The sequence below is a fragment of the Pleurodeles waltl genome, chromosome 3_1, assembly GCF_031143425.1.
Source record: "Pleurodeles waltl isolate 20211129_DDA chromosome 3_1, aPleWal1.hap1.20221129, whole genome shotgun sequence".
NCBI lineage: Eukaryota > Metazoa > Chordata > Amphibia > Caudata > Salamandridae > Pleurodeles > Pleurodeles waltl.
The window spans coordinates 80115148-80141499 of NC_090440.1; the positions used below are offsets into that span (position 1 = coordinate 80115148).

The window sequence follows — 26352 nt, forward strand, 5'->3', positions numbered from 1 at the left end:
TTACGTCGATACTTATTTTAATTCCATATTTCATTTTTAGTGTACCCATTTGACTTCATATCTATTTATGGCAGCCAATGCTGCTTTGAGATGGCCTAAACAAATGTGAATATTCTGTTTACAAAAGACAATATGAACATTGATTTTTGCTGCCGCAAAACACGGACTGCTGTAAAATGAAACCTGACCATAAAGCATACCTCTTACATAATATGTTGCTGAACAGGAGGACAGACCGGAATAAATAGCATCAGCCTGGGTAGATTAGGTAACTGGGCTCCAGAAGAAGGGCCAAGAGTTTTAATTAGAAAATGGAGACCTTCCTAAGAACACACACTGATAGGAGTGTAGGATTAACAGGGAGATCCTTAAGGAGATAATACTTGCCTCCATGTCTTTAATAAAGTTAAGACTGTGCTTTACTCTGATTGGTCAGCTCTCAGCAACCTCTACTGGAACACATGCTTCACCCCAGCTCTTGGAGTCATTCAGCAAAGTGCTTAGAGGGCATATGGTGGAATGAAGATGCAGCCTCGACCTCCATGAGCTGTCAGATTACCTCCATATATAGTCAAGACCAGCAAATCTGCAGCACAACTGATGGGGCGAGCAGAGGCCTGGCCGGAGATGGGTCAGTATCAGGCGACCATCGCTGAAGAGATCGATGTGGTGGACCTGCAAGAGATGTACAAGAAGTTTGTCGTAGAGTGCCCCAGCGGCGCTTTACACCTACACGAATTCAAGAACTTCTTTGGGGTCACGGATAACAATGATGCCTCTACCTATGTGGACAGCATGTTCCGAGCGTTTGACAAAAATGGGGTAAGAATAATATGAACGGAGAGGTAGGGCTGGTCAGAGATCGTAGTGAGTAGGAACCAACCACAACTTGTTTTTACTGAAGAATAGTATCACTGCTTTTTCAAACTTTTTTACTCAGTGCCTGCACTTTCAATTTTAGAGACACTCATACCCCTTTTATTTTAAAATTCCTATTGCTGCAAAGTTACCCCTTGAAGACAGTCCTGGCCTTTTAGCTAATCCCACCTTTCTAGATATTTCAGGTATAATTCGATTTTTTTTAATAGTGACACTTTAGATACTAATGTAATCATCAACTATATAAGTCAGTTTGTGTTTCTTCTAGATGATAGTACGTTTAGGGTATGTTTAGTGTCTCATGCTTTTTAACCAAATCTGGAAATTAATTTTATATTTCTTGATTCTGTATGTTGTGGCTATTATGTTCTTCTATAGAATATTGCCCGATATTATCTATGCTCGCTACTGAAGACACTGAACTTGCATTCTGGGACTTTCAGCTTCACTTTTTAGGCCTTAACAACCCAATCAAAATAAATATATTGCCAGAAACCGGGGACCTGCTGAACTTGATACACTTCACAAGGAAACACTTGGCAGCTATCCTGATACTCTTAGAAAAAACTTGGCTGTAGGGTGGGGGCTTTCCCTGGCATCCCCACACCAGTACATCCAGTAAAGCTTTTGTTACACTTTGACCTTTCTACATATATCCTTGTCATGAGGGACTTTATGATCCATTGTGCTGCGTTATATTCGAGGCCTGAACTTTCATTTACCAATCTAGTGCATTCTAAGAGCTTGTGGGTTTAAAAGCAGTGGTAGAGGTTCTCCCACCCCTTACCTGGAGTCCTAGAAAGTACCAATTAAACGCGAATAGTGAAATTAATTCAGTCTTTCAGACTAAACACATGGAATATGAATGAAAAACAGTGATATTTAATGTGCATCAATGGAGGTCATTATTTGATCTGTCAGAGTGGCCACAACTGGATTTTACCATTTTGTCCGGCACCAAGCCCAGGCCTACTGCACAGACTGAAACGCTAAGGGCCCGATGTACAACGCACTTTTGTGGTCGCAAAAGGCGAATTTCACCTTTTGCAACCGCAAAATGGCCTTTTCCAATGTACCATCCCTATTTTGCGAGCTAGCATGCAAATACAGACTCACATAATAGGGATTGCGACTCGCAATTATGAAGTGGCGTTCCAAGGGCGTCAATTCCAAATAGCAAGTCACAGGCCGATGTATGATTGTTTTATGACTGCAATTGCAGTTTCAAAACAAATTAAATTGGTGGTAACCGATTTGCAAACAGGAAGGGGTCCCTACAGGACCTCTTCCCCTTTGTGAATGGAAGCGAAAATATTTTTTCAGAGTAGGCAGTGCTCCAATGTACCACTGCCTACTCTGGAAAAAAAAGAAAAGAACATTTTTCATTTTTTTGGATGAAATGCATTCTGTTTTATTTAAAAAGCAGTCACAGACATGGTGGTCTGCTGTCACCAGCATGCCACCATCCCTGTGAGTGAGGCCATTTCCAATGGGTCACAAATTGTGACCTACCTCATGAATACTGATGAGGTAGGTCGTTTGAGACCCCACTAAGCATCGCAAACAGTGTGGTTGACACTGGTGCACATTTCATATTGCGACTCACAAAAAAATGCAAATCGCGACTTCCAATTTGGAATGGTCGTACATCGGACCATTACTAACTAACCTCTGAAGTTACTGATAGATGAACATTAGACATTTATATGTACTAAAGATCATGTGACATCATCGCTTATGATAAAAGTAAGGTGTGTAGAGTTTGTATTGCTGACTGCTCAGGGGCGCACTAGCCCCTTGCCGCGAGGGCAACTTCCAGCCAATTGCACTAAGCATGCATGTAATGCTATGTGTTTTTAATGACGACTCCATCTTGACCACTGACTCCATTTTGTGCTAAGCTTCAGGTGCCGTCACAGCGGCGGGGCAGGGTTTTCCACACAGAACGTGTTTGTGCTTTTTTCACCTGCACAGGGTTACACGGTGCTGGAACAAAACCTGCGGGATGTGGAAAGTAGACATAAGTGAGTCTCAGCCTGGGAATGTTTTCATCAAGGAAAAGTACAGCTCTGTCTCTGGAATGCGCTTTGGGGCAGGGCCTGTTCCTTTGCGTGTTTTCAACACAGACCGAGTAAAGCCAGCGCTTGAAAGGTATATAAGGTGGGGAAACTGGGCACGGAGGAGGGAGCTTGCCTGAAAGTGGATGCACTGTTCAGGGAAAAATCCCATTTTGGGGACGACCTCCTGCCTCAGCTGTTCAGGGTTTCTTGGTTTGATGCTGGCAAGGATGATGGATTCAACCCCTATGGTGATGCCTTTTAATACTTAATTATTTAGCTTGACTATATATATATGTTCACTGTATGTATTCACTGTTGATGTATTGCACATTTTCTGCCTGTCTTTGTTTAACTGTTGTGAGTATTTTGGCATATACATGTTTCACTGTGACAAGTTAATTGCTTATGTTCATATGTTTGTGTGCTTTCATTTGGTATCTGGGAAGTCCCTTAATAAATCCATTACTCAGACTAAGAGTGCTGCAATCTTTGGCATTGTTTCCTCTAGTTTGAAGTAGAGAAACACAATACATCAAGATGCACAGTGAGTTACCTGCTAGCTGCTGGCTTTTGCTGTAACCTGAAGGTCGCGTATTCAAATCCCAGTTCAGCCTTTCTTCTTTCTGAAGTTGTTTCATTGGGTAGCATTAAAACCTGTTATTCCCAGCTGTCAGAGACTGCAGAAACAAATAAGTATAAAAATCAAGTTTTGTTTGTCGCAGGCTAATTGTCGTCAATATAATTATTACCCTTGACTTCCTAGCAGGCTTAACGTTTTTGGCGAAAGACTAGAAATAGATGACATTCTCCCCCATGACAAGAGCCAAGCTGTAAGTACACATGAATAGCTTCTTCACTTGACTTTGCAGGACAACATAATAGACTTTCTGGAATATGTAGCAGCGCTAAACCTTGTCCTGAGAGGGAAACTGGAGCACAAGCTAAGGTGGTCTTTCAAGATGTACGACAAAGATGGAAATGGCTGTGTAGACAAGAGTGAACTACGGGAAATTATCCAGGTAATTAATCTATCTATCCATCTATCTATCTATCTATCTATCTATCTATCTATCTATCTATCTATCTATCTATCTATCTATCTATCTATCTATCTATCTATCTATCTATCTATCTATCTATACATATAAATGTGATTTGATTTACAAGCCAAAGCCTCAAGTGGGTCAAAATGTCGCCCAACAATGGCAATAAACAGCATAATATATTTGGAGTATCTGCATGTAAGGCTTATTCCAAAGCATTTTTGTCTGTTTATAAAATAAATTTGACCTTGCATTGAAGAGACCTTGTGTCAATAGAAGAGATGAGTCCCTGTGTAACGAGTTGTTACATCTAATCTGTTAAGGAGTCAAATGTATTTTTTTCTCATGTTCATATTACTGCATTGTCACAGTTGGAATTTCACCTTGGCACTGTAATAAAAAAAGCATGAATACAGTGCTTAATTTGAGCTGGGGGGGTGCAGATGGGGCCCGGCAGGACAGCACTAATTTTCTGAACAGATTCTGATCATGAGCCAAGACAGAGAAAAACATGATGGAAGGAATGAAAGAGAAAGTTAGAAAACAGTGAGAAACGAAAAAAAAGCAGGAATTAAAATGAGCCTGCAATAGTGAGAAAAGGGTGCAGGCAGTGTCTAATGGTGGATAAAGACGTATGAGGTTTACTCATGACTATGCAGCCTTGGTATTCGGTACCCTGACCTTTGATAGCTCTGTCAACAAAACGTTGGGCCCCGGCAATTATTGTTTTACAAATTAAGCATTGAAAGACTGACACTGTGGACCCCAGTGTGAGTAAAAGATTGTTTGAAAATGTTATTGACTGTTTAGTTACCATGGGCCTGATTATCAAAGAGAAGCCGTAAAGTGGCACCCATAGGTCTACCACCGTGTACAGGTGCAGATTTACAACTTTCAGAAATTCACATTGGTTTCCAAAAGTCCATGTGGTAACCTGTGACAGTTACTAGTATCCAGGACTACATTTGGTAAACTTTGGTGAATTCCCAGTTCCAGCAATGCAGATGCATATTTTTACCTTTAGGGTACATATTTTGTTCTTTTTCCTTCTTTCTCCACAAGGCCAATATTTTATATTCTCAACATTTCTTATACCTCCCATGTCAGTTTTGGGAGAATACATTTCCAGTTTGCAATCCTCCGTAAGTGCTTTACCTCTGCCCTTGGCAATTTTTCCAGAAATTACAACTTTTTCCATAGTGGGGAGCGATCAGAAAGAAATTTGGGCAGGAGTTGTGGCCTAACGTCCTGAACTGCTGAATTTGGAATTGGGGAACCAGGTTCACCTCGTGCCTAAAAAACCCTTAAATTATGTAATCTAGTACTCCTGTAAAGCGCTCTAATGCCTCAGTGCACCGTTTAGCACTGCAAAAAAATCTCGTAGATTGTCACTTTTCCGAAACTCACAAGGCATTTTAGCCCAGTAACATCCACTCCCTGCTTCACATCCCAACACAGTTCACCCATTTGCACTATGGTAAATGCCGTACACAATTAGGGCTTACTTCAAATTTGAGTGTAGTTTTTCACCAAGGTTGGTGCAGATAGTGCTGTATATCTCTAGACACACGTATGTGTTCCTCAACTGATGAAGGACTAAATCCAGCCACACATGCCTAGAGATGTATGGCACTAGCTGCACCAACAAGGGGTAAAAACCTCAGACTACCACTGAAGTAAGCGTGAACTTGTACTGCATTTACCACAACGCTTTGGGGTAAATTGAATGCTGGGATGTGAGGCAGTGTGCTCCCACCCGCCTTCAGCTTGGTATATCTGCCCCATTTGTTTTCTTCTAGCTTTAAAAGCTGCAAATGTATGTAACCAGATTACCCAGTAGCCGTTTTCTCCTGCAGGCTATTTACAATGTGAAGAAAGGCTGGCGGAAAGATCCAGATGTCCAGGCGCTGACCGCAGATGAGGTTTGCGAAAGGATCTTTCAGAGTGTGGATGAAAATGGAGATGGTAATCATGATATTTTCTCCTATCTAATCATTTTACTTCAATCTTATGGTCACAGCCGGGGTGACGGTGGGCAGAGGAAAAGAGTGCGCTTTACAAATAAACACAGGGCTCACAAAATCCATGTACACAAGAGCACAATCAAAAGCAAGAGTAGTGCTCCACATTTTGGGTAACACCTAGCGCCAAGTCATGAGTAAACTAGTTGTCTAGATTGTAGACATCTGTAGAGTAAAAATTCCAACTGAATGCAACAGACACTATCAGGCACCAATACTGATGGGCAGGAAGCAACTTAAAACGTAGGCCCGCTTTACAGTTTAGCAGAGAGGGTACTCACTCGCAAAGACAAGTAGTACCCTCTCCCCCAAAGTGAAGCCTCAATTAGAGTCAGGTAGAAATGACGTATACTCTGTTTCTGGCATACACCTCCAGCAGCCCGATAGGGTAAGGGACGTGGGGTTTGGCCATTTGACTGCCCCCACAATTTAGAGTTGATGGTCAAATGGCCAGTTTTCATTGTCTGTCACTGCCAGATAAAACCTTTTGGTAAGGGGCAATAAAAACTTGTAAATGCCCCTCACACCATGAGAGATATCTCCCATGACGAGGGAGGCACTGTTTTTATTATTTTCAAACAACAATTCTTACTTTCAGGTTTAAAAAAAAAAAGAAAACTTATACTTAAGGTTTGCTGTACGACTCTGTCATGTTGACTGAGGCGTCCGTCAAACTTTCAGAACATTGGCACCTGCCATTACAAGAGATGGACCGGCGGACATCTCTAGATTCGGCAGGTGGAATACGCTTGACATGGCGGTATTGAAGTACACCACCATGTCAAAGGTACATACTCTGTCCACGATCTCTATATGAGGCCCTTGGATTTTCACTGCCTTCATCATCTTAAGTCAGGTCACTTGTCAGAACACTTCAGTATGTTCTATAAATTAAATCAACTACACCTAAGCGCCAGATTCTCAGGATGCACCCCTTACAAGGATAGATGGTTTATAAGTTCATCTTCAAGTAAAAAGGCTCATTGAGCAACTTAATTCCAGGTCACAAGATCAAACACCGACAAGAACAACAGAACAACACAACCTTCCAGACTAATGAGATTGGTAAACTGAGTACCATTGAAATGGTTTATTGTGATACCCATAATTTATGACGTTTAGAGACATCAAACACTTTTTGAACTGTGACATAACCAAGAAGCTCATCACCATAATATCCTGAAAAACCAGGATAGATACACCCCTCCTGGATGTTTGTGGGGAGACAGTAATAACATTTTACATATACCCCTAAAACACAATATAGCATTGTAACTACTTGACTGAAATTTCACGCTGTGGTGCAAAGGCATTTCTACTTTCTTTACAACTCTTTTTTGATGACAGTTTTGCATTTTTAAGTGTTTTTGACAGGATGACAAAATAACATCTCTCTTTAGGATTCCAGGCAGGTCTCAAATACAATCACCTAAAACAGTTGCAATGCTAGTATGTTGAACTGTAAAAGGCAAAGCCATCTTTATCAAAAAGTATGGGGCCTATTAACAAAGGTATCTCGAAGTACATACAGGAATACTCCTTACATATTGTTACATACATTGGTGAATTGGCCATAAAACACTTAACATGGCAATAAAATAGGAATATTCAGGATGAAGCCCAATTGGTGTGAAAGCGGTCTTTGGTTGCTTATGTTCCAGTTCAGGAAAAACCTGGCCTGGCAGTTCAGGCTTGACTGTTCCCACTGACGCAAGGTCAAAACTGATTTGCATATGGCTGAGTCCAAACTGAGATGGTATAGAACAACGGGTTGGAATGCTACCCCGACCGATTGCCAGTGGTTAGATCTATTGCAAGCAATCCTCCCATCACCTTTTATAAGTTTGATATTCAGGAAATATTCATATCCATTTAGTATGAATAGAAAGGACTGTGCCCTCTTTGCACTTTTATTGAAAGGGAGTTGGACGTTTTGGGGCGATTTACAAGAATTGTAAGAGTACATAAAAGAATACTACTGTAAGAGTACATGAAAGAATACTACTGTAAGAGTACATAAAAGAACACTACTGTAAGAGTACATGAAAGAATACTACTGTAAGAGTACATGAAAGAACACTACTGTAAGAGTACATAAAAGAATACTACTGTAAGAGTACATGAAAGAATACTACTGTAAGAGTACATAAAAGAACACTACTGTAAGAGTACATGAAAGAACACTACTGTAAGAGTACATAAAAGAACACTACTGTAAGAGTACATGAAAGAATACTACTGTAAGAGTACATAAAAGAACACTACTGTAAGAGTACATGAAAGAATACTAGTGTAAGAGTACATGAAAGAACACTACTGTAAGACTTCTTCCTGTACTCGTAAATGGTTTTGCAAATCAGCCCATAGACTTGACGCTGATGTCCTATTAACACTCTAAAGGTCAAGGTACACTCAATTGTAATTCTGTAGAAATGCCTTCATCTTCATTTTAAATGCCTTTAGCCTTTGTGAATGTAAATGATTTGCTATTAACAATTATGAAAGATAAAGCAGGTAAAAGGAGGCCAAATTTCAAAGAGCCTAGCACCATCAGATGCCAAGACGTGAGCCCGCAAATGTTGTAGCTCACAGTGGTAAGTACATTTGAAACAAGATTTCTTTCCACAGAATATTTACCACAAGTCTACGGGTGTGATGGTGATTGTTTGTGAACTAAATAAATATTTCAGAATTAGTATATTTGTTTGTTGTATACTTGTTTCTGTAACTTTGTGTATTGTTTTGAGGTTCAAATCACAAAAAACTGTCCAGACGGGGAACCTTGGCTTCTAGTAGTAATACCGCGGGGAAGTCAAAGTGTTAGGACCCGTGGCCTAGACTGTAACAGGGCAACTGAGTCAGACACTGGGGGGTCCAATCTTGTGCAAACAGTACAGCAGCATCATGCAATTGCACTCACTAAGCTGTCTGTTAGACCTTCTTCCACACCTACAGTCATGGCCCTTTAACCCTTTGGGTACTGGTGTCGGCCATTCCCCAGTGAGTGTCGGACACTGAGAAGCTAAATAAAGGCCCCTCTGGTGCTCTGTACCAGAGAGATTCCTTTACTTCATTTTAACCTCGGGCTGCCCAGGAAGAGCTTACCAAACAGCCTGAGTCTTTCTTTTATCATTACTGTTAGACCTGATAGCCTTAGGGTCGTCTTCCCCCCAATGTTTTGCCTCCCTCCTCCACTTTTCTGACCTTGTTTTTGCTGGTATTAGAATTCTGTGCACTTTACGAATGTCAACTAGTGCTAAAGTGCTTGTGTGCTCTCCCCTAAATCTGGCAATGCCCTATGTGCATATTTAATTTACTTATAAGTCCCTAGTAAAGTGGTACTATCTGTACCCAGGGCCCGTAAATTAAATACTGTCAGTGGGCCTTCAGCACTGATTCTGCCACCCACCTTAAGTAGTCCCTTAACCATGGCTCAGGCCTGCCACTGCAGAGCTTGTGTTTGCAGTTTTACACTGCCATGTCCACCGGGCAAAGAAACAATTTTGCAGGCCCCAACCTTCCCTTCTTATATGATTAGGTGACTCTTACAATATGCCCTGGACAACCCAAAGGGCAGTGTGTAATGTATTTAAAAGGCAGCACATGTACTTTTAAGTTTTACATGCCCTGGAAGTGAAAAACTCCCAAAGTCGTTTTTCACTATTGCAAGGCCTATCTCTTCCTTGGGATAACTCTGAGATAACTTTATTACAACGTATAAATGTAATTCACAATTTGGAAGAGATACATTTTTCTAATATGGTGTCTCTGGGATCACAATTTAAAATCACAGCTTATGGTGAAGTCGGATTTTAAATTGCAATACTGAAAATGTGACTTTTAGAAAGTTGCCATTTTCTTACTTATGGCACTTGGGCCCATATTTATACTTTTTTAGTGCCACATTTGTGTAATTTTTGATAAAAAAGCGGCGCAAACTTGCAAAATATAATTGTATTTTGTAAGTTTGCGCAGCTTTTGCATCAAACAATTAAGCAAATGCGGCGCTAAAAAAGTATATTACAGGGCTTGGTGTCTGCTGCCTGTCTCTAATCACGTCTGGGGTGGGTGTCAGCTTGGCTTTGTGTATTTCCTATAGGCAGCTCAGTGGGAGCCTGGGTATGACTAAATAGGCCTTGATGGGCCAACCAGGGCAAGATGAGAGGGAGGAGCTACAGTCAGCCTCACTTACACCTGAATAGTCTGTGTTAAGTCCCCACACAAAGAGTTACATACTCCCCTGTATTGAGTCTGGAGCCAGGACAGGGATGGCAGGACCTCTGCGTACTTAAAGGCCTGTCTTTGAGGTCTCCTCCACTTCAAAGGCCCAGCTGGGTATAAGTACTCTGACACCACCACTTCAGTACACTTCTGGATCTGTGAATACTCTGCCAGAAAGAAGAACTGCTGTGCTGCTGAAGGACCGCTACTCTGCTGTCTTGCTGGATTCCTGCCTTGCTGTGCTGCCCTGCAACCTTCTTGCCTGGGTGAGAAGTACTGGACCTGCATCAGTTGAACCCAGAGTGACTCCAAGGGCTATCTGGCTGACCTCAGATCTGAAGTCTCAGGGACATATTAGACTTCCAACCATCCTGCATTTGCACCTAGACTCTGCCATCTGTGAGTCTGCTCTGCCAAATGATGCCACTCCAGTCCAGGACCCTAAGAAGTGGGCTAAGGTGTTTTTCCAGTGCAAACATATCATTCTCTGCTGAGCGACACATCACCAAGCAGAACCGACCCATCTCCTCAGCTGAGCATTGTATCCTCAAGCAGAACCAACGCAACGCCGCTACTGCATGGATTGGGCCTGTCACAAAAGACTTGCATCACTGCTGCATTTTGCATCTTGGCACCGATGCATCGCCCCTGGAACCGCCACTGTGCAAAGCTTTTTCCGGTGGAAGGTCCTGGCATCACTTGTTGACGGCAGCTTCGACAACAAAACTCCACATCACAGCTTCTCTGCTTATCGGGAATGAAGGTCAATGACAGCCCCTACTCAAGGGTTTCCATTGACCTTATTTTGAGTTATTACTCTTGGTGGCACTAGGCAGAGCCACATAAGTAGTGCAGTGTTTTTATTGGCACATGTGGGGGTAACGCTTGGTGGTAGGAATTTTGTGGATTCCTGCAGATTCCAGAAGTATCAGTCACAAAAATGTACGGAAAATGTATGATTTCAGGCAAAGTTTGAGGTTTCAGAGCATTGTGGGTAACAAAATCCTTTGGCATCCACGCAAGGCACACCACCCTGGAATCCCCTGGTTTTCTAGTTTTCAAAAATGTCTGTGGTTCATAAGTTTGCATGGGTGGCACCACAGCACGGACCCAAATACCACAGCAACCCCTATTACTTATCTATCAATATAGCACTTTAGTGCCTTTTGTCATGGTCTTTTGGCCCACCTACACAACTGGGGTAATGTTCTTATCAGGGGACATGTGGGAACTCAGGGTGATAGATTTGTGGCTCCCCGCAGTTTCCAGAACTTCCTGTCACAGAAATATGAGAAAAATGTTATGTTTTTTTTTTACCAAAGTTAGCAAGGGCTTCCGAGGGGGGGTGGCAAATTATGTAGCGAGAGCCACGAACTTCTGCACACCCCTGAACTCCTCTAGTTGCCTAGTTTTTCACAATTTGCAGATTTGCTAGGTTTCCTTAGATGAGGCTGATCTAGGGTCCAAAATCCACAACTAACTACTTTGCAAAAAAATATAAGCATCAGTTTTGAGTGGAAAAATGTGATGTATCCAAGTTGTGTTTTGAGCCGTCAAGGGCACTAGGCCTACCCACACAACTGAAGTACCATTTTTGTTGTGAGATGTGGGTGGAGGGACAGTTTTGCCTTTCAGCAAAGTCGAGGTTTGCAAGGATTCTGTGTACTAGAAGAACTGGTGAGAGCCATGCAAGTCATCCCACTCTGTATTTCCCCAGGTGTGTAGTTTTAAAAAATGTGCAAGTTTGCCAGGTTTCCCCAGGTGGCGGCTGAGTCAGGGCCCAAAATCCACAGCTGGGCACTTTGGAATAAAAACTGTCAGTTTTGAGTGGAAAAATGTGATGTATTCATATTGCATTTTGGGCCATCTCCTGTCACAGGCATGAGGCCTACCCACACAAGTGAGGTACAATTTAGGGGACGTAGATTCCAGAACTCTCTATTGCAGAAATACAAGGAAAATTTGTTTTTAGTCAAAGTTTGAGGTTTGCAAGGGCTTCTGGGTAAAAAGACCCAGTGAGAGCCATGCAAGTCACCCTCCCCCACTTGAATTCTTCCAGGTGTCTAGATTTAAAAATTGTGCATGTTTGCTAGACTGTTGTAAAATGAAAGAGGCTCTTTACATGAAGAGAACAGCTTTATTAGATGTCATACACCATCACAAATTTTGTAGTCAGCTGTAGAGTCTTCACTTGAGAGTTGGGGATGGAACGTTCCAAGGAAGGAAAAGGGGAAGTGGGAGAAAACAATGAACCAAGGAAAATTGTATTACTACACACCTACCTTAGCAAGGAAAGGAACAAATACAATAAATATCTAAACTCCAACACTTGGAAGGAAGGAACTGAATATAACTGTGATGTACATTTGCTGCACTTGCTATGAAAGGTAAGTGATGCACCAATAAAATGGCAACATTATATATTTAATAGGCCCTAATGTAATGAAAAAGGTAAGGAAATAAGGAGAGAAGAGGGAAAAAACATAACAATATAATTTTTAAGGTTAAACATCCGAAAGACAGCATAGCAGTGGATAAGATTCCTGTGACACCTTTAATTCATAACATAATCTCTATGACAGGGTGGGGCAGTACTTGGTCTTTCAGATTTCTTAGAGCTCTTGTGTTTTTTACTGCCTCCTTGTTGTAACTCTATTTGAGCAGGACTATGAGGAACTATTTTATCCATTCCCACCTTTTTCCAACTCTCCAACATTCTTCCCTACCCAAGACAGTTTTAAAGGTGTGGAAAACCTGGATCCCTCCTTCCTGCAATCTTTGGGAAGATGCACACGTACACAATCTCCCTCTTCAAACGATGGGACCCTTACATGTTGTGTTACATCGTATCTGTTTTCGTATTTATCTTGGCACCTGGATACTTTCCTTGATACTTCCTCTTTATTCATCATACACATTCTCTTTTCTTTCAATCATGAAGCTGTCATTTTTGCTCTAGGGTTTCTACCCTTCAGAGGCAAGAAGAAAGAAATTATAGTGACACAATTAGACACTGTGCGGTAAGCCCGCACAGTGTCTTGAAGGGCAGATTTGGCTGACACACCTGTCGTCTTTGTCCTTTGCAAACAGTCTTTCACCATTCTGTTTATCCTTTCTACTAACTTGTTAGCACGGAAACAATACAAGGCAGTCATATGATGTTGAATTTGTAGTTCATTGAGGAACTCTCTTGTGAGGTCCGAGGTAAACTGTACCCCGTTGTGTTTTACTAAGATTTTGGGGGTACCCTCCTCAAAGAAAACATCTTTGAGATAATAGAATAAGGTTCCTGTGTTAATCTGCTGTACACACTTTGTAGTGATCCAAAGTGAATGGTAATCTATTAATACAAGAATAAAATGCTTCTTTAGTGGGTTTTTTTTTTCAGACTTAGAGGGCATATTAGATCTAGAGCTAATTTAGACCTTGGTGTGTCTGGAAGCTCTGCTGTGCAAAGGGGAGGCTTTCTAACATGATTCCTTTTGTCACTCTTTATGCATTTCTAGACACCCTTTCACCATATCTTCCACCTTTGTGTTCATTGCTGGCCACAAATACTTGGACTGTACTTTGAATTAGTGAGACTATGTCCCAAATGACCCTTGTGTGCTAGTTCTATTATTTTTTTCTCTAATCCCTTCTGGGGGCACTGTTTTCTCACTTCTGTAAACAGTATTGTCATGTATACTCAGTTCAAATCTTACCTCTCAAAACTTAGATAGCCTGATGGGAACACCACTCCTACCTTCGGACAACCCTCCCTGTAGAGTTTTATTAGCAATCTTATGTCATCATCCTACCCCATGCATTCTTCCCACTTGGTCCTGTTCATGCTTGATAACCTTAGTACAACCTCTCTCTCTTCTTCTTCAGCAGTGACTGTGGAACGGTCTAAAGGAGCACAAGAAAGAAAATCTGCTACAACATTCTGTTTCTGAAACTTATTGTACTCTAAGATTGTAGCCTTCTAATCCTAATATCCACTTGGAGATCCTGGGTGTGGCCCTAGTGGACCCTTTGGTGATGAACGCATAGACTAGTGGCTTGTGACCTGTCTTAACAGTGCACGGAACACCCCACGAGAAATATTTTACGTGTCTCACTGCCCAACAACATGCTAGGACCTCCTTTTCTACTGTGGAATAGTGTTTCTCTTAAGCTTCCACAACTGTGTACGTGAAAGCAACAATCTGTTCTTTCCCATCCATTATCTTGGTTAAGCTAGCCCCTAATCCTTTTTAGCTGGCGTCTGTCGTCAAAACTGTAGATTTATTAGGGTCAAACCTACCTAATGATGGGGCTTTGGTCATACACAGTTTTACTGATTTAAAAGCAGACTGAAAATTCCTATCCCACAAGAGTGGCACCTCCTTTATCAATAGATTGTGTAAAGACTGTAGAATGCATACGTAGTTTTGCCCAAGCTTAGATTAGTACTCAAGAGTCAGAGAGTTCTTCTACATTTGTGGCAGCTTCTGTTTTCTCTGTGACCTCTACAAGGTTACAATTTGGGTTTGATACCATCATGGGAAATTTTGTGGCCCAGATATTCCACTGACCCCACCCCAATTTGACATTTTTCCTTCTTAATAGTGAGCCCTGTCTTTCTTGGCCTGGATAAAACTTCCTTTAATACAGTGTTATGCTCCTTTTCATACCTGCCGTGAATCAGAATATCATCCTGAAAACACATTGTATTAGAGACTTCTTTCAATACATGTTGCATTATCCTTTGAAATGCCATAGTTGCCAAAACAATCTTGAAAGACATGCATATGTATTGGTAGGCACCTTAAGGGGTCACAAAGGATGTGCAGTGACGTGATGCAGGATGTAGCTCCATCCGATGGTAGGCAGATGAGAGGTCAAGTACACTGAAGCACCTGGCATCCTTAGTTAATGTAAGGACTTCATGAATACAGGGAAGGGGATGTCTGTCAACCCATATATTAGCATTCAAATCTCTTTAGTCTACACAAAGCCTTATGTCCTTTCTAGAGGACTTGGTAGCTATTACCACAGGAGCCAACCATTGCGAACTTTGTATTAGTTTGATGACCCCCAAATCGAGCAATCTTTCCGGTTTATTTTTAGGGGAGCCTGCATAAGGTGGGGAATAGGTCTCACCTTGTGGGCAACTGGTTTAGCTTTGTGTTTCAACTTGATACTGCGCTGATAGTTTTTTAGTAATCCTAGTTCATCTGAAAAAACACAGCAGGAAAATCATTAAAAACGTCATTTTCACACTTTGAGGAATCTACTAAGAGGACTTGGTTGGAGCAATTGGGGTCTAACTTGATACCTAACTCTTTTGCTGGTACCACCTTAGTAGAGTGGGCCCTTTCTTAGTCACATAAACTTTTCCTACTGTACTTCTCGCTTTAAAACTGATGTTCATACCTTCTAAAGGGATGAGATTCCCATTATACCCCTTTGTTTTGATGTCTGGTACTTCAAGTTCATTTTGCTTGTCCAAGAACAGACTAGACAATAGATCTTTATCTACTAATGTATAGGGTTGAACATGAATCTGCAAAGACAGTGGCGAGCTTACTGTCAAGGGTAATTTTTCAAGATGGAAAATTGACACTCTCTGTACCACCTTGTAATTGGAAGATTAATTTACTTTCTTCTTGGGTTCCTGGCTCTACAGTAAGAACAGGTTTAGCGCATAAATCTCAGCAAACCCTAGCAAAATGTGCTTTGTTCCCACATTTCCGGCATGTGGCTGCTCTGGCTTGACATGCCACATTATTAGCAAGGTGACACACACTGTCATACCTATAACATATAGGATTGTCACCACTGACAGTTTGACTCTTGTGTTTAATTTCTTTGTTACTTTCATGTTTGCTAACTATGTTGACTTCTGGAATTGGGTTAGTACACACTTTCATTTCCTTGATGCAATCAGCAGTATGTTCTACACTTATAGCAACATCTATAGCTTGTTTTAAATTCGGATCGACCACTAGCAATTTTTCCTGTATTTTGGGATTATTAGTACACTTCACTAACTGGTCCCTAATGAGAGAACCTGTTAAAAGACCAAAATCACATGTGTTCAATAATCACCTTAAGGCTGCTTTCCCTTTTGCTTTGAGTCCTTGCAGAGAACCTATGCATCTCTAACACCACATTTATGTTGTGCCCAAAATGTTGCCAAAGGTATTCTGGTAAACATCTAACATGTCATCCCATTCTGGCGCCAGTGTCGTAAAATGAAACAGGCTGTGTACGTGAACAGAAGAGCTTTATTAGAAACATACACCATCACAGGTTTTCTAGTCAGCTCTAGTCTGCTGTAGAATCTTAACATGACAGTTGTGTACGGAACGTTCCAAGGAAGGAAAAGGGGAAGGTGGAAAGGAATGAACAAAGAGAAAAGTGATTACAACATTTACCTAGGTTCGGCTGAGTTAGGGCCCAAAATCCACAGCTACCCACTTTGGAAAAAAAAGGTTAATTTTGAGTGGAAAAATTTAATGTATCTATGTTGTGTTTTGGGATGTTTCCTGTACCAAGCACTGTGCCTACCCACACAAGAGAGGTACCTTTTAATCAAGAGACTTGGGGGAATGCTGAGTGGAAGGAGGTTTGTGACATTTCCAAAGATTCCAGGGCTTTCCATCACAGAAATGCAAGGAAAATGTTTTTTTATTCAAAAGTTGTGGTTTGCAATGTATTCTGGGTGAAAAAAACTCAGTGAGCCCACGCAAGTCACGCCACCTTGGATTTCCCCAGGTGTCTAGTTTTAAATGTGCAAGTTTGCTAGGTTTCAATAGGTGTCGGCGAAGCCAGGGCTCAAAATCCATAGTTACACACATTGGAGAAAAAAAGAGTCAGTTTTCAGTGGAAAATGTGATGTGTTCATGTTGTATTTTGGCCCATTTCCTGTCCTGGACACTAGGCGTACCCACAAAAGTGAGGTACCATTTTTATCAGAAAATGTGTGGAAGCATAAAATAGTAGCACATTTGTTATTACCATTTCAATGTCACTGCATTTGTGCCTTCTAAATGTAAGCCCCTGTGTAAGAAAGAGGACATTTTGAAAAATACCCTTTAAATCATATGCTAGTACACGTACCCACAAATTAAGAGATGTACAGATGATCACTAACCAATCCTAAACTTTATTTCTTGTGCTCATTTCGGAAATACATAGGTTTCCTTGACACTCATTTTTCTCTCTCCATATTTCATCACATGAATTGCCCTACACTCACTATACAATGAAAAACCATTGTACGGTGCAACTCAGTTGTTGGCTCTGGGTACCTTAGGTTCTCGGAAAACTTACAACCCTGTATATCCCTGCAACCAGAAGGGTCTAGCGGACAACATGGTATATTGCTTTTGTAAATATGCCAAAGTGACAAAATGTTACAGATGAAAAAGTTGTTACAAATGTCTGTTTTTTCTACTTATTTTCAATATTTCTTTACTTCAATAATTATATCTTTGGGAAAACCTTGAGGGAGCTACACATATGAGCCCTTGCTGACTTCAGAATTTTGTCTGTTTCCTAGAAACCTATAGCTTTCTTGGATCACCCATGGGTTTCTCACTGGTTTCCACCACAAACTGGGTGCAGGTTGAGAGCACAAAAATAGCAAAATGGGTTCTCTTTGAAAAATGCCAACGATGTGCTAAATAAATAGATTTTTTTATTCAGCTGTGCATGTTTCTAAAAGCTGGTAAGATGATGACTTTAGCACAGCAAACCGTCCATTTATGCCATTTTTATGAAAAATTCAGACACTTATCTGGGACATTTTTTTCTTATTTTTCCCCAAAAACTCAAAAGGTAGCTATATTTTGCCTATTTTTTCAGTCCTTTCCAAAGGAATCTTGGATTCCTTTACAATCCTCAGGGCATTCCAAAATAAGGACTGAAATGTATTGTGGATACTGTATGTGGAAAAAACGTTATGGAACCCTATGCACCAATGGCTACAAGGTCGAAATTTGTACTTTTTTTGCACCGCATTTGGGTCATTTTGAGATGCAACAGTGGCGCAAACTTACAAAATATTATTGTATTTTGGAAGTTTGCGCCGCTTTTCTATCAAAAGCTGATGCAAATGCCGCGCAAAAAAGTATAAATATGGACCCAAATACCCTAAAAAGGGCTCAACACTGGGAGGGAAAAGGCCCAGCAGTTATGGGGTTAAAAATTCTTTCCCAGTTTTTGCACCGTCCACACTTTGAGAGACTACACATAATCCAGATGCAAATGTCTTTCTGAAAGAAGGACTCTCAGAGGATGTTACAGCAAACCTGGCAGTTCAATGCCTTTCTTGCCATCATAGGAAGAAAATCTCATTAGTGTTTATGTACCAGAAGCAGGGGCGCCTCCTTCGCAATGGAGAAGGAGTGTCGCCCCACTGGCTGAGCCAGCAGCTGGAAAATAAAATGGTATTGTAATATTGTTTTATTTTTCAGCTGCTGGCTCAGCCAGCAGATGCAGGGAGGAGTGGGGCTGATCCATGGGAGTGGGGGTGAGGGGCAGTAGAGTCAGTGCACTAAGTGTGAATGTCAGTTTGGCTGGCTGTCTTAACTGACATGCGCACTTTGATTTCTCCAACCCGGCAGTGTTACACAGCCGGGTTGGAGAAACTGCACAGACTGCAACGCAGTGTCTGAGGTGCAGACCAAGCCGCTCAGACCAATGCTGGTGCTGCTCTCATGCTAGGTACAGCATGAGCGCAGCACCAGGATTGTGTTGAGAGCCTGTGCTGGTGTCCTAGGGAATGCTGGGACACAATCAGAAGAGGAGCGTGAGGCAGATGGCAGCATCGGGAAAGGTAAGTATATTTTTTTTTATTACTCTTATGATTATTTTTATTATTTATTGTCCTACAAAAACCCACCCATCCCCTTGAAATTTGCAGCAGTCGCTGCTGACCAGGATCATGGGTGAGATGCTCTCTTCTTTATTATTTGTTGTCTTTTGTAAACTGAGTTCAATTCTGCTAATAGCAGTTTGTATTTTGTTTGGCATTTATTTAATGCGTTTAGGCACTCACAAGCAAGCCTATTTTTAAAATATTTTGATAAATACATAAAATCCATGGACTGTGTTTGCTAGAAGGTTACCTGTTTCTAACAGGGACTGCAGTTGCCAACAAAGATACTTTAAAAAGTTTTCTATTGACCTCAAATGTGTAGGGCTGTTTGATATCATGCAGGTACGTGACAGCATCCGGTGTGCTGGCGGGCTCCCTGGAAAAGAACAGATCTCCAAACTCTAAAACTCACACTGAATCCGAATTAGGAAAACGGGGTAATCACCTGGAAAAAGAAAGAGTAAGGGAGATTTGGCTATCTTCTCGAGACCAAATCAGTGGTAACTATATGCTGCAGTTTGATATATACAATAAAAATGCCACTGAAATAAAAAGAGAGACAAAAAACGTAAAGGAAAACAATTAATTTAATTAGTCGCTTTTCTAAAATGCCTAGTCACATTGAATATTTTCCTCTGGGACTTTTGTGTTTACTCTGATGTTAGATACTTCCGCCGGGCATCACTTGTTTCTTTTACAGGTAAGTAAAAGTCTTGTGTATGCAATACACTGCACATAGGTAGTACATATGGTAGGGAGCATTGATGGATGCTGGGGCCTACATTAAATACGGTGCATACAGAAAAGTGGAGCTCAGGAGGGAAGGCAGTTTATTTGTTGGCGAATGAGGGGAATACCATACAAAAAAATCAGGCTGTCAACGTAATTGGCTAAAATGCAAAGGATAAGAACCTTACCTCTCTGGTAAATTACAGGGTGATTTCACTAAGTCGTATTGTGATGCCATGGATTCCAAGGGAAGAGTCTAACACCCCAGGATCACCTCCCTAGCTTAATGGGATTATTAGAAAGACAGCTGGTCCTGCAAAATGGGTGACCCCGGACCCACTAAACTAGTAACTTTGGAATAGTAACATCATATTCAGGTCAGTGGATTTGGTAAGCACATATTATACCACAGGCACACAGCATATATGTACAAAACGTAGTAATATAGACATATTATAATGGAAACATAACAATATGAATATGTGGGAGAAACCACAAGAATCACCTATGAGAAAGTAATAAAAAACTATAATACCTACTGATGAGTCACATTGTTGTCTGAGATATGCATTATTTTAAAATTTACAAACAGTTCAACCTTGTACTGTTCCAAAGTATTGTGATGGCAGAAGCAAAAATAACATATGACTAGAAACGTGCTGAGTGTGCAATAACCACAATGCTATTTTTTCTTTTAGGACAACTTTCCTTACAGGAGTTCGTCGAGGGAGCCCAGAAGGACAGCTGGGTTTTAAAGATGCTTCAACTGGACACAAACCCTTGCAGCTGGGTGGTGGAGCAGAGGAGGAGGAGCGCACTCTTTTAGGATTACTTCTAAGAGTACCCAAATCCTGACCTTAAAACCCTGCCTCTGTGTCTGCTCGGATAGACTGACAATTATCTTGCACGCTTGCATGTCCAGAGTTCTAATCCGGGATTTTTTTTTAAACATTAATGTAGATTGCAATTTTCAAATTAATTAATCAAAGTGAGACCAAAATATAAATGTGTGAATTAGAGTCGAATAGATTCCAAATAAATGACATTGACATTAGAATTGTATAACGTACTTCAGACATTCCACACCACAGATTAGCTGGTGTTCTCTACAGCAGTGGTTCCCAACCGTTTGACTTCTGTGGACCCCCAATTTGTCAATACTTGAAACCAGGGACCCTCAATGAATCATTATTGGAATCCGGGGACCCCCCCACTGAGTCATTACTGAAAGCTGGGGACCTAATCTTTTAATATTATTTAATTTTCTCAGCAGTCACAGACCCCCTGAGGAGGCTTTGGGGACCCCCAGGGGGGCCCGGACCACAGTTTGGGAACCACTGTTCTAAAGTGTTTGTGAAAAGCACTTCTGCGGGTTATTAAATCACACACAATTATTTCAGTGTTTATAGACTTTTTACGAACTATGCTAGATAGGAAACTATAAAAAATGTCTGTGTTGTACATTATACGACATAAAATGCTCTCATATAAAAAATAATTTGTCTGTATGTTCAATTCTGCAGCATGCTGCAGCAGTTCAGGTTATGGAAACTCTGAAAGCATCAGTGCAATCCAGCATTTATCTGTAGAGTTCAAGCTGAATCCATGTCTCCCTCTAGGCCAGTGGTCTTCAAACCTCTTAATGCTGCACCCCACCCCCAGGCGGGGGAAAAAAACATCGGGGGCCCCTCCGACTTTTTCACATTTATTCTACTGAATTAACAATGTTTAAATAGTTCTGGACTTATTTAAACATTGTAGTAAAGTTCTGTTACTGTTTTAAAAAACGCAATCAAATACATGATGCCAAACATATTATTCTGGTCAGGCAGGCCTTACTAACATGGAAAAGTATCCACAGTGTGATTATTAGAAGTGAGGGTGGGGGTTTTGAAGAGTATTTGGTGTCCCTTTCCTTTTGACACATACTCCCAGCTTCGATAAAGATGACAAAACATGTTAGTGACGGCCCCTTACAAAGAGGTTTGCTGCTGCTCATTTTTTTCAGCTTAAAGGAAAGCCCCGTTATTAGCATGATTATACTTTTGGCAAGAGCCCCCCCCCCTACTTTCTCCTCTCCCCCTCCCTCCCCCCGGGAGCACTTGAGACCCCCACCCCCTAGTTTGAAGACCCTGCTCTAGGCACAGACAGGCAAAGACCTGATAACTGCTAAATCCTTCTGTCTACACTTCTTTTCCACCAGTAACCACTGCGTACAAGTGAGGAAAGATTTCACACTTACATAAAATGAATTTGTGTAATGCACTAATGAAAGCAAACAACTGGAGTACATCTGGATGCAGCATGACAAAAATGAAAATATTATTTATATAAATTAATTAATATAAACACCCTTTAAACTAGACCTAAATACCTTGGGCCAGATTCAACATTTCTTTACAAAACACAACTCTGTAAAACAACTCGCTGAGTTGCGCTGCTGAAAAGGAGAGTGCAGAAATGTCCCGTATCTTTTAAGATATGGTGCATTCCTGTCCTCTGCCTGTGCTGGTGCACAATCTGCAGCCTAGCACCAATGCAGACACCATTGCGCCACGGAGCAAGAGTGCCTGTGTTACAGGCAGGATTGTTTTTGAGGCATTTTCCTTGTTGTAAGTGTGCTGCAGCATGCAGCTCACTTAGAAAGAGGAAACAACGACGAGAAATAAATATTTTTCGATTTGTTGTCCCTCTGGTGGGAAGGCATACTATTCCGATGCATTCCCAGGTCTACCAGTGTTGGTAAATCTGGAAATGCTTCAGAATACATGGGTGAATGTGTGGGAATACCCACACTCCACCCTTGTAACACCCCCACTGCACAGAGTAATGCAGGGTAGCTACTTGTGCTGCCTTGTTTTTACTCCAGATTTACCAAGCCAGGCAGGGCCACACAAGGCGGTTTTACATGGCCTGGTGAATCTCATCCTAGTTTTTGCATCCCCTTGAATGATTAAAGAGAAACGCAAAACCTTAATAAATCTAGGCCCGACCTCTATTATTTGCATTAACAGTGTTAGTACTATACATCAGGACTGGCACAGGATGTAATCATTTTTTTTGCATAAATAATTTTTACGTTTTTTTGTACCAGTGGTTTTGGTATTACCAAGCACAAATGAAAAATAAGACAAAAACCTAACTTCAAAATGAGCAAAACCAGGAATCAAGCTTCAATTGCTTCAAATATTCAGTTCATTGACTCAGTCAATAGAATTCAAGAAACCCTACTATCTTCGGCTGGATACCTAAAGTACAAAAACTCTAACTATTAAGTTCTTCTTGTGTAGTTTCAGAAAGTTCAGTTGAAAAACCCATCAAAAACATTTTTTATTAGTTCAATGTGGTTCTTCCTTAAAAAAAAACTGATAGCAATTTGCCACATAATAGACTTCCATATCTGATGGTACATCTGCTGAGACTGATTCTAGATAAGTTCATTCAGGAGATACATACTTTCTTTTTTGTCATTCTCTCTTGTTGACCTTTAGGCTGTGGGTGACTCAATCACTGTTTTTAGAGACTACTTCAATTATGTCTGGCTATTCTCTGATTGAATCTGGCCTCTGAGTCCTCAAGTGTATTTTTGGTTCTTCTCCCTGATTCAGGCAAATTGTCTCCTCAATGCACATTCTCATCTTCAGATTCTTTTGTGGCTACTGCTGAATCTTATTCACTTGCAACTGGATTTCTGCTTACTTCTGCATCAGCAACTTGACTCTCTGTGGACCACCTCCCTTTGGCAGTTCTTGAAGCTTGAATTTTCAACTTCACTTTTTCACGAACAGTAGTTTCAGTCTCGTGTTCTTCTTGATCGCAATATTGTAATGCTTCTCCTTGATTTTAATTGTTGTTTTCATTTTCTTCACCCCCTATGGTATTTCACCTCCCCTGTGCTGCTTCCTCTGGATGCACACAGCGAACTCGAGCTTCACATTGTGATTCAGTGGTTATTGTCACCACTTCTTCATCTTCAGCCTCTACTCTGTTCGTGTGAGTTGCATGGATCGACTGCAGAAACCCAGTACACTTCACAGGAGTTTATTCACAAGGAATACATGGTGTGAGCCTTTCCACTGTGGCTCCAGTTTTTGTGAACAAGCTTCTTCACTGACACTCTGTCACCCGATTTCAAAGCATGACACAGTACCTTTGTTGATGGTGTTGCCAAATTCACCTGATGATACATATGTCACCACATCAGCCAAACTTTTTCAGTAGTCCAACACATTGTCATCACTTATCGATACACGTGCAGCTGAGGTAATACACGGCACTTCATGTGGCGGGAGAACTGTCTTTCTATTTGGAGTGCTTCTAATGTTTATATAGACAAGTGGAAGTGCATCAGGCCATTTAAAGTCATCAAGCACTCACTTTAACCAACGTGGAGTTTTTTTTATTCCATTCACTTGCTCAACCACTTATCAACCACTTTTTTTCTCAATAGCTTTTGCTCAATTTTGCAAAGCTGTACATAAAATGTTTAGAATTTCATTCTCAAAGTGGGTCCCTCTTTCTTTCTCAATTAAAGTAGGCAAACCAGACCTGGGGATCAACTTCCTTAATAGTAATTTGATCACAGTCATGCAATCACATCCCCTAGCTGAATGGGCCTCAACCCACCTGGAGAATAAACAAACAATCACTAAATGGTACCTAAGACCATTACAGCCAAGCACTTCAATATAATCTGCCTGCAACATAGTGAAAGGTCCCACAGATTTTCCTGTGACTCGTGGTCACCACTGTTTGTCTGCCCTGATTAATTTTCCGAAAAGTAAAATTTTTGACATAGATCTTGTGCTACAACCCTAAAATGTGTATTAAACCAGTACTTTCTGAAAATTCTGACCATGCAATTTCTCCCTATATGTGTTTGGCCAAGGATCAACCTGGCCATAGTTGGCAACATTGAATCAGGTAGTACATATTGGTTCTCAGAGGTTACCCAAATGTCATTAAAATCTTTCTTACAACCAGCTGGATCACACTTTTCCTCTCATTCCTTTGGTACCTCCTTTTGCATCTCGCTGAGCTCACTCACTGCCGCTTGTACTGGGTTCAACAACAAAAAACACAGTTTACATTGTCGGTTTGAGTCACTTGTTCTTTTTGGTCTTTTGAATTGATCATTATGGTCTCAGGAGCACAATGTCTGGCAAAGTCATCATCATACCGATTGCCGATGGTGACCAAGTCATCATCAGTATTATGAGCAATACAAATTAAAACCAAACTTTCCTGATGATACTACCAGAGGATGTCATAAAACCCCTTTGTGACCATAATTGCTTAAAATCATGTACCACTCCAAACCACAATGGATGTCTATGTGTACTGTCACACTTAGGGGCTCATTTACAAGCCTGTTGTGGTGCCGTAGCATCATTTTTTCTATGCTACAGTGGGCAAACAGTCCCCCACACAGCGCAGCATTTACAAGCTGGCGCAATGGTACCACTGCACCAGTTTGTAAAGCCTTACACCACATTGTACCTGCGCCAGGCATAATGTATGCAAGGTAGGCATTCCCCTGCAAAAAGGGCCTCAGAAAAGGCACAGTGAAATCTACAAGATTTCACTGCACTATTCTGCGCCGTCACAGCTTCATTTTTTTAACTCCTGCTCAGTGACGCTGTGCTGTTTTCAATGCCCCCTACCCCAACTAGCGTCCAGCAATGCTACGGTTTAGCAACACAACTGCGTCAGAATTTCTGAGACAGCTGTGGACACTGTGCACCATGGAGCACCGTACTGTAAATACAGAAAACTGGTGCACTGATCACAATGCGCCAGTTTCTTGTAAATGAGGCCCTTAGTACATTAGCCAGGCAAAATGCTCTTGTCAGGGCAATCAGTTCTGCTAATTGTGAAGTTACATTGCACAGGCATGATGATTTGACAATATCAGGAATAGAACTGCCTCATGTATTCTTTGGTGTTCTCTCAGACAAGAACCAACCACAAACAGTGTCTTTTGTTTCTTTGATTCTGTTTTAACGTTTTAAGTGGTCACCTATCTCTCACATTTATACTTTACAGTAAATATGAGTACCTGAAAGACTGTAAGAAATATGTATGCTGACTCACCTGTTTGATATCTTGAATGTATGTTCCCTCCACCAGGGACACTTCATGATTATATAATGTGATAATTATTGTTAGCTTGTTGAGATTGTGATGTGTTCAACTGTGCTCCTTAAATGATATTTTTTTTCAATTGAATTGTACTGACTGCATTTGAAATATTAAATTAACATTAATTAAAGAAAAAGTTGATTGTCCTTTATGTTTGGTGTTGGTCTGGTACGCAGTTCTGTTACATAAATGCATTCATGGTCAGATTTGTCATCATCTTCATCATTGTTTGGAATTGGCAGCAACTTTGCAGGATTCAAAGTACTGCATCTTCTGATTGAAATGTTATCAGCTGCCAATTCTGACTGATCGTATTTTGTCAGGAAGCAATTTGTCATATGCCGATTTTGAATGTGGGATCAACACAATAAGGGGCACATTTACTATTGTTTCACGCAATGAAATAT

At 41.0% G+C, this 26352-nt stretch overlaps 1 protein-coding gene across 1 annotated transcript; it reads left to right on the forward strand.

The window, feature by feature from the left end:
* The first annotated feature begins 627 nt into the window (after positions 1–627).
* Positions 628–26040, forward strand: LOC138283787 (guanylyl cyclase-activating protein 2-like). Its single transcript, XM_069221868.1, has 4 exons — positions 628–822; positions 3809–3958; positions 5839–5947; positions 20503–26040. Exons 1-4 carry the CDS (start codon positions 628–630, stop codon positions 20628–20630), a joined length of 582 nt encoding a protein of 193 aa, XP_069077969.1. The 3' UTR covers positions 20631–26040.
* Positions 26041–26352: the final 312 nt, after the last annotated feature.